The sequence below is a fragment of the Schistocerca piceifrons genome, chromosome 4, assembly GCF_021461385.2.
Source record: "Schistocerca piceifrons isolate TAMUIC-IGC-003096 chromosome 4, iqSchPice1.1, whole genome shotgun sequence".
NCBI classification, from domain to species: Eukaryota; Metazoa; Arthropoda; class Insecta; order Orthoptera; family Acrididae; genus Schistocerca; species Schistocerca piceifrons.
The window spans coordinates 404952041-404968988 of record NC_060141.1 but is presented as its reverse complement, the minus strand read 5'-3'; the positions used below and the strand labels follow the sequence as shown (position 1 = coordinate 404968988).

General features: G+C 43.4%; 1 protein-coding gene across 2 annotated transcripts in view; it reads left to right on the top strand.

Annotated features, from left to right (window-relative positions):
* The window catches only part of LOC124795419 (CREB-regulated transcription coactivator 1-like), a 372101-nt gene that overhangs the window by 107635 nt on the left and 247518 nt on the right, over window positions 1–16948 (top strand). For both annotated transcript variants that reach the window (XM_047259442.1, XM_047259443.1), the window contains one exon: window positions 6536–6791. In XM_047259442.1, the coding sequence (XP_047115398.1) occupies window positions 6536–6791 (256 nt within the window). The remainder of the gene's footprint in view (window positions 1–6535; window positions 6792–16948) is intronic.

Below are 16948 nucleotides of genomic sequence, written 5' to 3'. Positions count from 1 at the left end.
GCATCCTGTATCCTCATGTGTTATCTCTTGTGAGAAAATACCGTGGTGATTATTTTTTTTTTTTAACAAGGAGGAGGTCGTCCGCGCATGTTACGTATCTTCGTGAGCTATCTGCATGGTGTTGAGGTACTCCTGTGGCCACTGAGATCCCCAGATCTCTTCGTGAGAAAACGTGTGACCGACTCTGGTGTCAACTCTGTGCCAGTGTCAGTATCGTGGATATCAAGGACCAGTTGCAACAGTTGTGGATTAGCTTGCCTCAGGATTTATGACACCTTTCCTTACCAAATCAGTGCATGCATCCAGGTCAGAGGGGGTGCAGCGTCATACTAGTAAGTAGGGGATTAGTGCCTCGTTCGTTGTAAATTTGATTCGGTTTTGTTATTACTGTACAAACGTTACACACCTTTTCAACCGTGAAGTTTCGTTTCGTCGTCCCCTTTTGGTTGCTTCACCTTTTTTTAATTTGTTTTTATTTTTATTTTTTTAATTTTTGTCGCCGCGTGGTTGCAGGCGCCATGTCACGAATTGCGCGGCCACTCCCACCGGAGGTTCGAATCCTCCCTCGGGCGTGTGTGTGTGTGTGTGTGTGTGTGTGTGTGTGTGTGTGTGTGTGTGTGGTGTGTGTTGTTCTTAGCATAAGTTAGTTTATGTAGTGGGTAAGTAAGTCTACGGACCGATGACCTCAGCAGTTTGGTCCTTTAGGAACTTACACCATTTGAATATTTTTGAACTTTTTTGTCAGCCGTTACATTAGGCAGCTTTTTATTTGGCCTCACGAGGCTGAGTGGACCCTGATCCAGCCCTTTCCACCACAGAAAACTCTGAGCTTGTAATCAGCAACAGGATCCAGTACACTGTCAGCAGTAGCCAATAACACTTACGGCTAGATTTGGTGCAACCACAACTTGAAGTACCACACAAGGCTGAGTGCACTCCCTCTCAATACGCAAAACCTTGGCTGTATAAAGAAAAGAAAATATGAAAAATATTAAAACGCAGTGTGGTTCTGTTACGAGGTATATTCATAAAGATTTAATTACATCTCAAAACATAAACCTACGACCATAAGCTTGGTGACGGTTTCAGCTCCTCCTAGATATTCTGCAATCAGTGTGTTACGTTTCCCAATAATAGATGACGAGGCGGAGACTTGGTTATGAAAATCTGCATTTTGGATTTTCAGGAACGTGTTGCTTCGAAATTCTCGTCATAATTCTTGTAATGCCTGCAACGCAATGGGTTCTTTGTCCAAGGAGAGAAGTAGCTTACCTGAAGAAAATCGGGAGTGTGACAAAATTCGACAGCTCATAGAAGAAGCGTGTTTGACAGTCCACTGAGCAGAATGAACTAGTGCGTTTTCGTGGAGCAAAAACATCCAATTTGGACCGCTTTCCACTACACTTAGTCTAGACAGCCTTCTGTAACATTGCCTTCTGTAACATTGTCCGGAGATTCTGGTAGTATGTTCCCATGATGGTTTGCCTCTTGCGGGCATAGTCGGTTGACGTCATACCATTGCAGTCCGAAAAGATACTATATTCCCTTGCCTGGAAATGGTTGGGCAGTCGTGGAACCCATGTTCAAAATGTCGTGCAGTGTCGAAAACTGATCATGACTGATTTTCACTTTTTCGACCATCGACTTGATCATGAAACGCCACTTCTCCTGCGATTCTCCGTTCTTCACAGAGAGGCGTTCTGCCACCTCGTTCTTCGCCGTCAAGACTTGTTTGACCACAGCTGGAACCGTCACTAACCATTATTATGTGCTCGTGCGTTATTGCCGTGTACATCCACTAACTCGTTCATAGACCGTTGGAGCTTCGTCCCTCTGAAAATGCAGAAAACGAATTATCGTGCGATCCTCCACTCTAATTATGTCCTTCGCCGTTTAGTTTTGGCTTCTTTTCTGGCGTGCTTCTGTGACAAAGGGATGTAAATGTGTACCACGGCTGCAGACGTTTACGTGCAAACAGAAAAAAAAGAATGAATCACGCAGCTTTGTTTTTGCGAGGCGATAGTCAAAACTTTTACTCCTTTTCGTATACGAGAAACTGGTGTTCTAGTTTTTTCTCTTCGAGGGGGTGATAACGCTTCGAAGGGAACATTTCCAGGTGTCTTTTAACCATTTCAGATTCTCTTGTGGATTTGTTCCCTGAACTCGGCGGCTTGTACACTGAAAAACGGCAGAGATAAGCTCCTCCTGGGCTCTTGAGCTGCACAGGCTAGCAGTACACGCAACGCCCGAGGCGGAATGGGCGGAAAAACGCAAAGAAAGAACAGCAGCCTGCCTGTGCCCCGCCTCGCGCCGCACTCAAGGATTGCAGGTCTGCGCGCTTGCCGGCGAGACGTTCGCCTTGCTAGCTAGCGTTCCTGGGCAGCCGTGATCCATGCCACGATCACTCCGCCGTTGTCCCAGATACTTTTGGGCAGCCTCTCCACTCTCCTCTCATCTGTCCACGACTTAAGACGATTTCAGTTTTCGGACATTTTTTGTTTCCCTACAAGATTAAGATTCCACATTACAAAAAAATATAATCAATAATAGAATTGCTTGAAAGGGGGTTTGTGCAGTGTGTTAACTGTGACTTGACAGATCGGCTACCGTGAACTGAATCTGTAGAAGTGGGAAGATTTTGGCTGATGGTTATTTGTTTTTTATTGCAGCCACCATCAGGTTGCTGACAGTACTGTGTGAGGTAGCCATTATTGTCTTCTGTGTTACTGTTTTGTACTTCACTCTGTTTAGTATGGTTTCCTTTCATTATGATAAGTATATGTAGTCGTTATTGCTTTTGGGATTCTGTTAAACATATCAGTATATATACACTGCGGTGACGAAAGTCATGGGATACCTTCTAATCTCATGTTGGACCTCCTTTTGTCCAGTCCAGCAACTCGTTGTGGCATGGACTCAACAAGTCATTGAAAGTTCCTTGCAGGATTATTTAGCTATGCTGTCTCTATAACTGTTGATAATTGTGAAAGTGTTGCCAGTACGTGATTTTTGTGCATGAACAGATCTCTTGATTGTCTCATAAATGTTCGATGGGATTCACGTTGGGCCATCTGGCAGGCCAAACCATTCACTCAAATTGCCCAGAATGTTCTCCAAACGAGTTGTAAGCAATTGTCGCCCAGTGATATGGTACATTGTCATCCATAAAAATTCCGCTGTTGTTTGGGAATATGAAGCCCGTGAATTGCTGCATGTGGCCTCTAAGTAGTCAAACATAACCACTTCCTGTCAGTGATAGGTTTAGTTGGACCAGAGGACCCTGTCCACTCCATGTGAACATGGTCCACACCATTATGGAGTCACCACCATCTTGCACAGTGCCTTGTTGACAACTTGGGACCATCACTTTGTGGAGTCTGTACCACACTCGAACCTGACCATCAGCTCTTACCAGCTGAAATTGAGACTCACCCAACAGTCACCGTTTTCCAGCAGTCTAGGTTACAATCGATGTGATCACGAGCTCAGAAGAGGCACTGTAGGCAATGTTGTGCTGTTAGCAGAGGCAATCGCGTTGGTGGTCTGTTGCTATAGTCCGTTAACACCAAATTTTGCCAGACTGTCCTAAAGGATATGTTGATCATATATCCCACATTGATTTCTGTGGTTATTTTGTGCATTGTTACTTGTATGTTAGCACTGATAACTACACAAGTGCCGCTGCGCTCACTTGTTAAATGAAGGCCACCGGCCACGGCATTGTCCGTGGTGAGAGGTAATGCCTGAAATTTGGTATTCTCGGCATATTCTTGACACTGTTGATCTCAGAATATTGAATTCACTAATGATTTCTGAAATGGAATGCCCCATGCATCTAGCTCCAACTATCATTCCACATTCAAAGTCTGTTAATTCCCATTTCACCTGAGTACAAATGACTGCTCCGCCAATGAACCACCCTTTTATGCTTTGTGTACACAACACTACCGCCATCTAAATGTGCACATATCACTATCCCCTGATTTTTGTCACCTCAGTGTATAAGACAATTTTAGTTTCAATTGTGAACATCATTTAAGCAATTTTTACCTCTCTGTGTGACTTCTGCTTTCCCAGAATTATGAAGCGTAGGGTAATGTGTCTGATATATGAATAATTGGCCTGAAAGAAATGGGAAGCAAATGACTTCCAGCTGCACAGGACATTGTGGCAATGCAACGCCGAGAGTTGGAAATTTGTGCCAGGCCAGGACTCGAACCCAGATGCTGTGTTTCTCTAGAACAGTTGCTCTAACCGCCTCGGAAAGTCGGATGTGCTTTCTGTCAGATCCAAATTCCCACACACCACACCACAGTGACCCTGGCCCATTAACCCCCTCCTCCCCACTCGTAGATTTCTGATTCCTTGGTTGTCCGTTCACACTGATACTTTTTCAAAAAACAGGCAAAGAATTACAGATACGAGTGGCATCTGAACTGCGGGAGGCAGGCGGGGCTAGCTGCCCCTGTATGGCTCCCCGAGCTGTGGCATTCTATGTGGAGGGTGTGCGAACTTCATCTCCCTGCAACCAGAGCAGGCGCCTGGTTTTTTGGGCCCCAAGTAAGAGTTCTAGGTCCCTTCTCCCAGATTAGTTTAAAACTTCGCTTTTTTGGATAAAATAGGAAAATTGTAATGCAAAAATCTTACAATGCCTTGGTTAGGAGGTTGATGTGATACGTTGTAAAATTGTATTTTCGTTCTAGCTTTTGTATATGGAAACTCTTATAATCCTTATATAATCTAATGAGCTACAATCACAGATAATCAGACAAGCTGCTCTTGACCCATTGTAGTTCTCAAAGTATTTTTAACTCTTCCAAGGACACTGGATCACTGCTATGCTTGGGCAACAGCAACAGGCAAAGTGCAGAAAATTTATAAGGCTACCATTATACAGTATTTGGAACAGGAACAGGCAAAGTGCTAAAAATTTGTAAGGCTACCATTATTTTAGGAAATATGTTATTAAAATTGCGCTAATGAAGAGTATTGAGGGGGCACAGAGGGGGGAAATGTCTCAGACACAAAAATTAGCTCCATGAATCTTTTTAACAGCAAAATTTCAAATCCTGCTTAATTGATGTCTACCCTGTATAGAGATACTGTGCTTTCTGTGTGCTCTGATACTGTGGAATAGTTCCATAAGAAACCAAATGTATGCATCAGGTTGCAGGGCTTCTGGTGTTTCATCTAAAAAGCATTTTGTTTTGCCATTCTGTTTCTGTACTGCAAATCATTACATTCAAATCAGGTGATAATCCAATAGTTTTCATTATCTTGCAATTTTCTGTGTAAATAGTATCACAGCTATTTAGTCAGTATATGGAATTCTTCCATTAGACTCTTATTATTGGCACTTTCAGCACCTACTGTTTCTTATTTTGGTTGATGCACAGTGTTAAATAGGTTTGTTGGAGCTAATATTATCTACATTGAAGACATCAAGACACATTGAAATAATCTGAAATACTTCTGAATACCCTTTAGTACAGTATGTGTCTCCACATTCAGATTAAAGTTGAAAGCAAGTTTAACTATCCTTTGTAATCCTGGAAAATGATGAGCAGATGGTTGCACAACATCTATTTGCACAGACCACCTTGTACATGAATGTACAATCCTACAATTTCTTTTAAAGCTTTCCATTTTTGGGGCCTAGAATGAAAAACGTTGTGTTTTCGAAACAGTTCCAAAAATAGGTGCCACATCTGTGCAACTCTCCACAGCATGCACACCCGAAAGATTTAATGAGTGAGCATAGTGAAGTGAAAACAAATTGCCAATGGATTTTCTTTTGATATATGCACTTGAGCTTCCTGATAGAGCCCACTCGTATCGTGACCGTTCTCACAACCTTGCCCACAACAGTCTGGAAATGTACGTCCTAATGTTTCAGCTCATTGCAAAATACATTTACTCGGACACATGTATTAAATATGTTAAATGGTAATACAGAACTTCTACTCCGAACTAAGTCACACTATTAATTATAGAAGGTAATATATGAACAGTCTGAGAGTTCATAAAAGCTTACCGTCAGACTACATCCTTCAGTTTCCGAGTGAGTGAAGCTTGAAACTTTACAAAAAATATCATTTTAAATTTGTTTAATCCACTATTGTTAGATACTAAGACTTTTCTTTTGCTTTATTTTATTTTTATATAAAATATTGTGGTACTTGTTACTTGAATTCTCAAAAAATGAAACTGCCTTTAATAGTTAGAAGATATCTATTTCCAGCTAATTAATTTTCACTGGTAGTGGAACTCTTGTTAAGATTACTAGGTCATATCTTATTTTACAGTACTTTCAATTGACTTATAAAGCTTCCAAATGTGTGTGGTTTGTGGATCTGAATACTAAGAAATGAGATTTGGACATTTAGGTCCAGTAAGTTGATAGCTTTATGTTCTGTCTCACGTGCGTGTTATATCTTACTTAGGTGAATCTTGGGTTTCACTTGTTACTAAAAATTAAACTATCAAGAATTTTGACATTTCAGTTACTTTAAGTGCAGTTTTTTTTGCATTCCAGAGTGCTCTTAGCAGCCTAGAGGAAATGAAGGCAGGTCGAGGTGACGGGACATATCAGGAACGAGGTCGGAGAATGGGCGTGGGACCAATGCGGTCTCGTCCTGCAGAGAAACGCATTGACACATCTCCATATAGCAGTTCAACGTACCTATCACCTCCACCCGACACTAGCTGGAGACGCACAAATTCGGATTCTGCCCTGCATCAGAGCGCTATGGCCACTACTACAGAAGCTGGTTTATCCTCGCAGAGGAGAGGTAATAAACACATTGAGATGGAAATGGCTGTAAAATAGTCTCTTGTCTCCAAGTTTCTTTTCCTGGAACAAGGTGCATTACTTTTTCACTTGTAAAAAGACAACAAGTGTTTACGCACCACATAATTTTCTCCTTGAGGCAGTGTTTTAGTTTGAACTTTGTGTTTGTCTTGCTTATAGAAATATACAGGGTGTTACAAAAAGGTATGGCCAAACTTTAGGAAACATTCCTCACACACAAAGAAAGAAAATATGTTATGCGGACATGTGTCCGGAAACGCTTACTTTCCATGTTAGAGCTCATTTTATTACTTCTCTTCAAATCGCATTAATCATGGAATGGAAACACACAGCAACAGAACGTACCAGTGTAACTTCAAACACTTTGTTACAGGAAATGTTCAAAATGTCCTCCGTTAGTGAGGATACATGCATCCACCCTCCATCGCATGGAATCCCTGATGCGCTGATGCAGCCCTGGAGAATGGTGTATTGTATCACAGTCGTCCACAATACGAACACGAAGATTCTCTACATTTGGTACCGGGGTTGCGTAGACAAGAGCTTTCAAATGCCCCCATAAATGAAAGTCAAGAGGGTTGAGGTCAGGAGAGCGTGGAGGCCATGGAATTGGTCTGCTTCTACCAATCCATTGGTCACCGAATCTGTTGTTGAGAAGCGTACGAACACTTCGACTGAAATGTGCAGGAGCTCCATCGTGCATGAACCACATGTTGTGTCGTACTTGTAAAGGAACATGTTCTAGCAGCACAGGTAGAGTATCCCGTATGAAATCATGATAACGTGCTCCATTGAGCGTAGGTGGAAGAACATGGGGCCCAATCAAGACACCAATAATGCCTGCCAAACCGTTCACAGAAAATCTGTGTTGATGACGTGATTGCACAATTGCATGCGGATTCTCGTCAGCCCACACATGTTGATTGTGAAAATTTACAGTTTGATCACGTTGGAATGAAGCCTCATCCGTAAAGAGAACATTTGCACTGAAATGAGGATTGACACATTGTTGGATGAACCATTCGCAGAAGTGTACCCGTGGAGGCCAATCAGCTGCTGATAGTGCCTGCACACACTGTACATGGCACGGAAACAACTGGTTCTCCCGTAGCACTCTCCATACAGTGACATGGTCAGCGTTACCTTGTACAGCAGCAACTTCTCTGATGCTGACATTAGGGTTATCGTCAACTGCACGAGGAATTGCCTCATCCATTGCAGGTGTCCTCTTTGTTCTAGGTCTTCCCCAGTCGCGAGTCGTAGGCTGGAATGTTCCATGCTCCCTAAGACGCCGATCAATTGCTTCGAACGTCTTCCTGTCAGGACACCTTCGTTCTGGAAATCTGTCTTGATACAAACGTACCGCGCCATGGCTATTGCCCCGTGCTAATCCATACATCAAATGGGCATCTGCCAACTCCGCATTTGTAAACATTGCACTGACTGCAAAACCACGTTCGTGATGAACACTAACCTGTTGATGCTATGTACTGATGTGCTTGATGCTAGTACTGTAGAGCAATGAGTCTCATGTTAACACAAGCACCGAAGTCGTCATTACCTTCCTTCAATTGGGCCAACTGGTGGTGAATCGAGGAAGTACAGTACATACTGATGAAACTAAAATGAGCTCTAACATGGAAATTAAGCGTTTCCGGACACATGTCCACATAACATCTTTTCTTTATTTGTGTGTGAGGAATGTTTCCTGAAAGTTTGGCTGTACCTTTTTGTAACACCCTGTATACTTAACTGAGTGTTCTTTATAAATGTGTGTTTTTTTAAAGCAAGCTCTTATTGAAGAAGTTTTAAATTACAATCTCGGAATATCCTAAATCTTTTAAGACAGTTATAATGTAAACTACCTTTTGGCGCACAATCTGTAAACATGAAGTTTAGTTGGAAAAGCCATTGTAATGTATTAGATATATGTGATAAATGAAAAGCACCAGTTTGCTTTTTTCCTATTATTTTTGTAGAACAAAAGCAAACTGGTGCTTTTCATTTATTATAATGTTGTTCTACCAAGAACCAACGGAAGATTCTGTTAACATATTAGATATATCCCTCCAGTGATTGTACATTCTTGACTTGTAGCCATGTTTGAAGATATGTTGCAGCCAATATTGAGCAGTTATGGTTCAACATGAAGTTCAAACCATAGAGAAAATTGACATTTTTCAGACATGTGATTTACAAACAGCCATTGCTAATGACTGCAATATTTTAGATGCAGAACTGTATGTGCAAAGGAAAGCAGTAATGGATATTTGCATATCTGATTTTATGATCTTACGAGAAGGAACAGCATTTGTATCCGGGTGGATGATGAATCGTTTATTGCCCTTCTGCCAGAAGTAAGGACAGAATTGTCTAAAATTGTTACATATGTGACTTCTGCAGTTGAGTAAACAAGCTGCATTACTTAGAGCTGAGAAACATTAAAGTATATATTAATAATTAAACTGAGCATATCACTCACTCAGTGCACATGCTATACCTAAGGCTATGTGAAGCAGGCTTCCTCTTACTTAAAATTACCAATGATAACTATTAATAGGCCATTATACGAGGGTTGGAGCTTAAATAGTGGCAACTATTTATTCACAAGCGATACAAAAGGGTTATATCCTTCAAAGTACCGTATTTACTCGAATCTAAGCTGCACTTTTTTTCCGGTTTTTGTAATCCAAAAAACCGCCTGCGGCTTAGAATCGAGTGTAAAGCAAGCGGGAGTTCTGAAAAATGTTGGTGGGTGCCGCCACAACTAACTTCTGCCGTCGAATATATGTAGCGCCACACAGGCATTCTTTGTAGGCGCAAAGATAAATACTGGTACCAAAATCTCTGCGTCAGTAAATAAATTAAAAAAAAAAAAAGTGGAAGACGAGCCTTATTCCTCCGCTCAGAGTTTGGACCACTGTGTTTTGGTACATTAGCCAACGAAGTAAATACAAATTCTGTATTGTTGATCTTCGAATGTAGCAGCATTTCAATGTACTACGAAAATCTGACTGGCAAGACTGTTTGGGATGTTTGTCAATATGGCGAACTCTACGTTCTGAATTTTTTCCTACCTGTGAGAAGAGATGGTTGCTAATAGGAGCTTTTATGAATTGTGAATCACATGTAGTATTCTCTTCACCATAAGATTAATACGAATATAAACATTTTACCATGTATTGTTTCGTGTTTACTACTATCTCATTTAAATCCTGTCTGCCTAATACACTACGAAACTAGAGTGAGACAACAGCAAACGCGGAAGAATATACATATCATGTCATGTTTATATTTGTATTATTCTTATGCCTGATAGTGATACAGTCAGAAATGAAGCACGGCAACTGACTAGATTTTTAAATCTAAGATGACTAATTTCTGTGCAGAATGTAATGAACTAAAGAGGCGCCTGCAAAGTTTTTCAAACGGAGAAAAATTTTCGCTAAAATTTCGTTCAGAACATCGTCTATCATACGCAGTCTATTATTTGGTTCTTGTTGATCATTATCAAAGAAAGAAGTAGTGTAAGTAACAACAAATGTTTCGCTAATGAGACGACTCCTCTCTATTTTTTATTTGTAAGCGGCGGTAGCGCGCACAAAAGCAAGCCACGCTGCGAGCGGCGACAGGCCGTAAACACGCACTATCAGAATGCGACAAACAATGCATGACACAGTACAGTAATGCATTTTCAGCGTAGAGTGACGTAAACACCTATAACAAAGAGAATGGCACTTATCAGATCAAAGAAAAATAAGCAATCAATTCAAACCAGACGAAGCACGTGAAAAAGGAAGGATATCCGTATAAATACGGACGGAGCGCGTGACGCGTAGCAATGGCTACCTGGTAAACCGTAACTGCTAAGCTTAAGACTCGAACCAAACTACTGCAGCTGTATCGTCATTCATTCGATCTAAATTGTGTCTCATATTACAACTAGGCGAACTTTGTTTCGATTTGGAGGTGCGACCTATAACTTTTATCTCCCCTTGATTTTCGAGTCTCAAATTTCAGGTGCGGCTTAGATTCGGGAAAAATTTTTTTCCTTGATTTTGAGTGTCATTTTTCAGGTGTGGCTTAGATTCGAGTGCGGCTTAGATTCGAGTAAATATGGTAGTCACCAGCATTGTGTAGAACCTGTTGCCAGCAATGTGGAAGGTGTAGTGTACCATTAGCAGAGCTTGTACTGTTGATGGTGTGAATGGAGCGATCTAGTGCCTGTCGAATCTCTAGAACAGTTCTGAAGCGGATGCCACAAAGTGGTTCCTTCATCTTCGGAATCAAATCAAAGTCACAAGGACTTAAGTCGTTTTACTGTTCGTTTTTGGAGCATCACCTGCGACCAGCTTTGCGAAAGAAGCGGCGACACTTTCTGCACAACCCACCCATCATTTTGCAGGACAATGCACTGGAGCATATAACGCAAGCTGTGGCTGCTCTGTTCGGTCAATGGGACTGGGGAGTACTGTACCGTCCACCATACTCCCCGGACTTAAGTCCTTGTGACTTTGATTTGATTCTGAATATGAAGGAACCACTTCGTGGCATTCGCTTCAGAACTGTTCCAGAGATTCGACAGGCAGTAGACCACTCCATTCACATCATCAACAGATCAGGCTCTGCTAATGGCATACTACGCCTTCCACATTCCTGGCAACAGGTTCTACACAATGCTGGTGACTACTTTGAAGGACAGTAACAGGTGCAAACATGTAACCATTTTGTATTGGATGTGAATAAATAGTTGCCACTATTTAAGTTCCAATCCTTGTAGATTAAAGAAATACCCACAGCAGGCTGTGTTTTGTGGCCCTGTTCTCTCTTGGCTCGATGGTGATGGGTGCCCAGTCGAGATAACGTGGAACGGCTCCATCGATTACGACAACACCAATCTGTAACTATTAAAAAAAACTCCTCGCGTGGTTTGGTTACTTTCAGGTATTGTATCTTGAAAATGATACCACTGTCTCAATGGAGCAGCACGTCGGAATGTGTGCGGCGCCCTTGCTTGTCTTGAAAGCAATTGTGTTCATTGTCTGTTGATCTCCTTCACTTATAAATGTAGCGACTGTACCACTCGATAGCGGTATGCCTCCATTGATCTGAAACAACCAAAAGTCCCTTGCGTGTTCGCAACAGACCCTTCAGTTTACTCGAACTTGCTGGCTATAGTTCTTATGCCCAGTTTGAGAATGGTTATTCAAACGCTAACAAATAGTGTCTTGAATCATCATTCCATCACCCAAGCTGAGGCCACATAGTGAATTTTGCAAGGATATTAAGTTGTTAATTACTATTCCGTCGTCAAGGCGTCGCTATGTCGCGTATTCAACAACTGCACAACATAACTCCAGAGATTACATTCCCTTGAACAATGTTAAGAATGTGTCATAAATTTGGTGTAAGGTTATTGCTGTTCCCATTTAAATTATTACTAATTCACTTTGCACTTTTATGTTATCAGAATAATCAGTTAATTTCACGAATACACTTTAAATGTCCATGAAATGATGTAGGCAACACAGATAATTAAAGTTGAATTAAGGTTTATTATTCTTCATAGTTATTGTCTGTCCCTACGGTGAACATACACACTGATATGTCATTTAGGGCATTATGTCCATCAACATTAGTAATCCTGACTTTGACGATAACTTCTGACAATACGGCGAAATTGTAATCTCTTCGTGATTGCGTTTAGTTTAATAATCGAGTTTATGTCAGCCATCAGCCTCTTTCTGTGTCCTTTGACTATTAACTATGTTGAAGGCTAAGTACCATCACAAATTGGTAATAACATGATCCACTTTTCTGTCACATACATCAAAATCCCGTTATTTGTCTAACGGTAAAGATGATCTTACTTTAGTCAGACTTCTGACTAATATTTCCAGTCTATATCGTAAAACTTCAAGTAAGTTTTAAAACAATCTAGCTGTGCTTAACATGCGTACTACTGTTGCAGAGTACAAGAGAGAAGTTAACTACTCCATTGCTGAGTTACATTGTAGTCACAGCGAACTTACAGCCCAATGTGGCTACAACTCTCTTCTAGGATAAGTGTTATCTTCGGTCGATTTATGGTATGGGCTAACCTTCATAAATAATAACTTTTAAATTCTTTCTTTAAAGTTTCTGTTTTGTATCACATGGTATTCTTTCATTCAGTCCTTTCTTTATGATAATTATTAGTATTTATATATCATCCCTGTTAATCAAACTGACAAGAGTGTAAATGTTGTTGTTAGTAGCTGCCATCACTGTCAGGATGACTAATTTTACTATTTCTTTTGCAACAAAAGGGTGGTCATTATGGGTTCTATATTTGAGGTATTACACTTTGTCACACATCATTTTGTACAGACATGTCTGTAGCAGAGTTGCAATCATTGAAAGTGTGTAATGAACTCAAAAGACAGGAAATTAGAATGCAAAAGAACTACAGCTGAAAATATGTGTAAAAAACATGTACCTTGCTTATGTCAGTTAATTACTGAAAGCTTGTCTATGTAAGTTACACATTAGATATGAAAATAGAGGTACGAGCATTCTGCCAACCCATGTAGTGTGGTAAACGATCGCCGTTATAAGGTTACGTAGGTTGTTGTTGTGCAAAGGTCATGGTAGTAGACAAAGTTATTCTTCCTCCTCAGAATTGCATGCAACAAGATTTTATGTTTATAGAACAAAAATCTGCTTCAGTTGCTGGTAATTTTCTTAATTTATTTCATGACCAGTTTCAAAGCTGAAAGCTTTATTTTAGAGTGCCACCAGCTGTGAACAAGAAGGCTGCTAGTGTACAAGTATTATGTGGTTGACATCCAAAATGAAAACCACTGTTGTGGAAAGTGGTGTACTCACAAATTATGGGAACATAAATGTGTCATGATTGGGTGAGTCAATCAGGGGGATCACACCAACATCAAACAAATGCATAGGCAAGGAACGAAAATGCAAACCTTGTGGATGTGGAAGGTCCCCCCCCACTCCGGACAGCACAACACAGAAGGGATTAGTGCAGATGGCCCAAAAGTCAGCTGACCACAGTGGTGGAAATGACTGACGAAGGAGCCACTGAAGTAAATAGCTACAGAAGGGCAGAAAATTGGGTTGACTAACCGTCTGCTTACATAAGTGTGGTTCACAAACTCAATACAAAATAGAACTACAAATATAAGAATAAATATAATAAAATAAAATAATAACATAAAAATACCACTAAAACAATGTGGTTACAGATGATGTATAAAAATATGTGTAAAAATTGAGCAATAAGAAAGCAAAAGGTGATGTTTGGTAGAAGAATGAAGCCAACAGTTAGGATAAACATGTACATATAAGACAGCACTTTGCATCCACACAGTACCAGGCCCCCCTGCGGGTCCGGGGTAAGAATAGGCCCGAGTTATTCCTGCCTGTCGTAAGAGGCGACTAAAAGGAGTTTCAACCGTTTCGGCCTTCCATGTGATGGTCCCCCTTGGGCTTTGACCTCCATTTTTCAAAATTCTACAGAAGTACGAGCCTTTTGGGGAAGGACGCCTTACGTGGTGTCTCACTGGTCCTCAGTGCACTAAGACCTTGGCACTCAGCATTGTAACGGCGTTGTAACCACACCCGCTATTCCTCAAATTGGGCCTAAATGCGTGGTGGGTTGCACAAGTTACGCCCAAAGTGCGTCCCCATCTGCACCTACGATCATGATGTACTTTCCATGGCACCCAAAATCCAGCACGGTAGCCAGCCTGTTGTGGTGGGGTCCTCATGTACCCTCTAGGTTGTAGCCCCCTGACAACACAGGGACCTTACTGCTGATACTTGAGCTGAACCTCCCCACATCGGCCAAGGAGTAGATGCCCGTCTCCTTGGGGCATCAGGACTCCCGGCAATGGTCATCCTGCCAGTTGGCCCTTGCTGAGGCTGGGTGGCGCCTGTGGGGAGAGCCCCTGGTCAGAGTGGGTGGTATCGGGACGGACGTTTCGCAGATGAAACGTCAACATGTATCGGGTCGCTCTGCGGCCGAGTCTTTTAAAAAGAAAGGTACTGTCTCTGGTTCTGGTTCTCCTGCCCCTTCCCCCTTGGCCACTCCCTGGGAGGAAGGACAGGCCCGCCGGCTTGGGGCGAAGTACTTCCCCTGCTATTTAGTCTGTTCTCGGACCGATGGGGGGACATTCGCCACCTGCAAGCCCATGTTCTTTGTCCAGGACATCTTCGGGGAAATCGAGGCTCTCAGTAAAATGCGTTCGGGGTCCGTTCTTATAAAGACCACCTCCGCCACTCAGTCGGCGGCGCTCCAGGCGTGCGACCGACTAGGGGACATCCCAGTGTCCATTGTCCCGCATCTGGCACTGAATAGGACGCAGGGGGTTATTTTTCATCAGGACCTCCTGCTGCAATCTGATGAGGAGCTCCGGGCCAACCTGGAGCGCCGAGGCGTGCATTTCGTCCGGCGAGTCCAGCGCGGCCCCAAAGACCGTCGCATCGACACCGGGGCCTTTATCCTCACCTTCGAGGGGGACGTTCTCCCGGAGAAGGTAAAGGTGATGTGCTACCGGTGCGACGTGCGACCTTACGTCCCGCCTCCTATGTGCTGCTTTCGGTGTTTGCGCTTTGGGCACATGTCGTCACGGTGTGAGGCTGAGCCCCTTTGCGGCGATTGTGGACGTCCTCTTTGTGAGGAACATACATGCACCCCACCACCTCGGTGCGTCAATTGTCCTGGCATCCACTCGCCTAGATCTTTAGACTGCCCCGCGTATCAGATGGAGAAGAAGATCCAAGAATTAAAAACTTTGGATCACTTCTCTTATTCTGAGGCCAGGAAAAAGTATGACCGCCTCCATCCCATGACGTTGACAACTTCGTTTGCCTCAGTCGTGTCCGCTCCTTCCACAGTATCCTCACCCCTATCCTGTCCCCCCTCCACCTCCTCACCCCATCCGGGGTCTATGCCTCTGCCTCCCAAATCCCTCCCTTCCAAATCTTCCTCCTTCGCGGCCCCTGCCCCCTCTGCCCCAGGGGCCACCCTTCCTCCTCCTCCCCCTCCGCTGCCTGAGAAACGATCCTCTTCTCAGGCGTCCATCAGGGAAACGTTCCGGACCCCGGCTTCCGAGGTCCGGCGTTCCAAAACGGACCCCGCGAGTGAGGACCTTCTTCGGGTCCAGCCCACCATCACCGTGCCTCAGTGGACTTCCCAGAAGGCCTCCAAGAAGAAGTCTTGATCCCCCTCTCCAGCCCGGCGCATTTCGTCTGACGCTCCATCCGTGAGTCGCTGCTCCCGGCCGTCCTCAGTTTCGCCGGGACGCTCTGCTGACAGGCGCTCAGCTGGCCTCTCGTCGGCGAATGATGCTGCCCCTCCTACGCAACCCGGGAAAGCGGCCGCAGCTGGCGACGACTCGATGGAACAGGATCCGCCTCCCGCCGGTTGTAGCATTGTTCCCTCGAAACCTGGCCCTCCGTGGCCGTCAAGGTGACCAGCTCTTCACCCGTTTCGTTCCTCCTTTTTTCTGACTAGCGATGGCTTTGTTACATTGGAACATAAGAGGTATTCGATCTAATCGGGAGGAATTACAACTGCTCCTCCGCCTGCACTGTCCGCTCGTCCTTGGTTTCCAGGAAACCAAGTTGCACCCAACTGACCGTCTTGCTGTTACCCACTATACCTCGGGGCGGTCAGACCTCACCCCTGTGGACAGTATTCCAGCTCATGGTGGGGTCATGTTGCTCGTTCGGGACGATGTCTATTACCATCCCATCCCATTGACCACCCCACTCCAAGCAATAGCTGTCCGTCTTACTCTTTCTGCCTTTACTTTTTCCGTTTGTACCGTCTATGCTCCATCGTCATGCGCAGTTAGTCGGCCTGACATGATGCACCTGCTTGTTCAGCTTCCTCCGCCGTTTTTATTGTTTGGCAACTTCATTGCCCATCATCCCCTTTGGGGCTCTCCTGCATCCTGTCAGAGAGGCTCCCTCTTGGCGGATGTCTTCAACCATCTCAATCTTGTCTGCCTCAATACTGGCGCCCCGACTTTCCTCTCGGATTCTACTCATACCTACTCCCACTTGGACCTCTCGATCTGTTCTACCTATTTGAGCGACCACTTCCCCTGTGTCGTTCGTCTCCTGCACCAC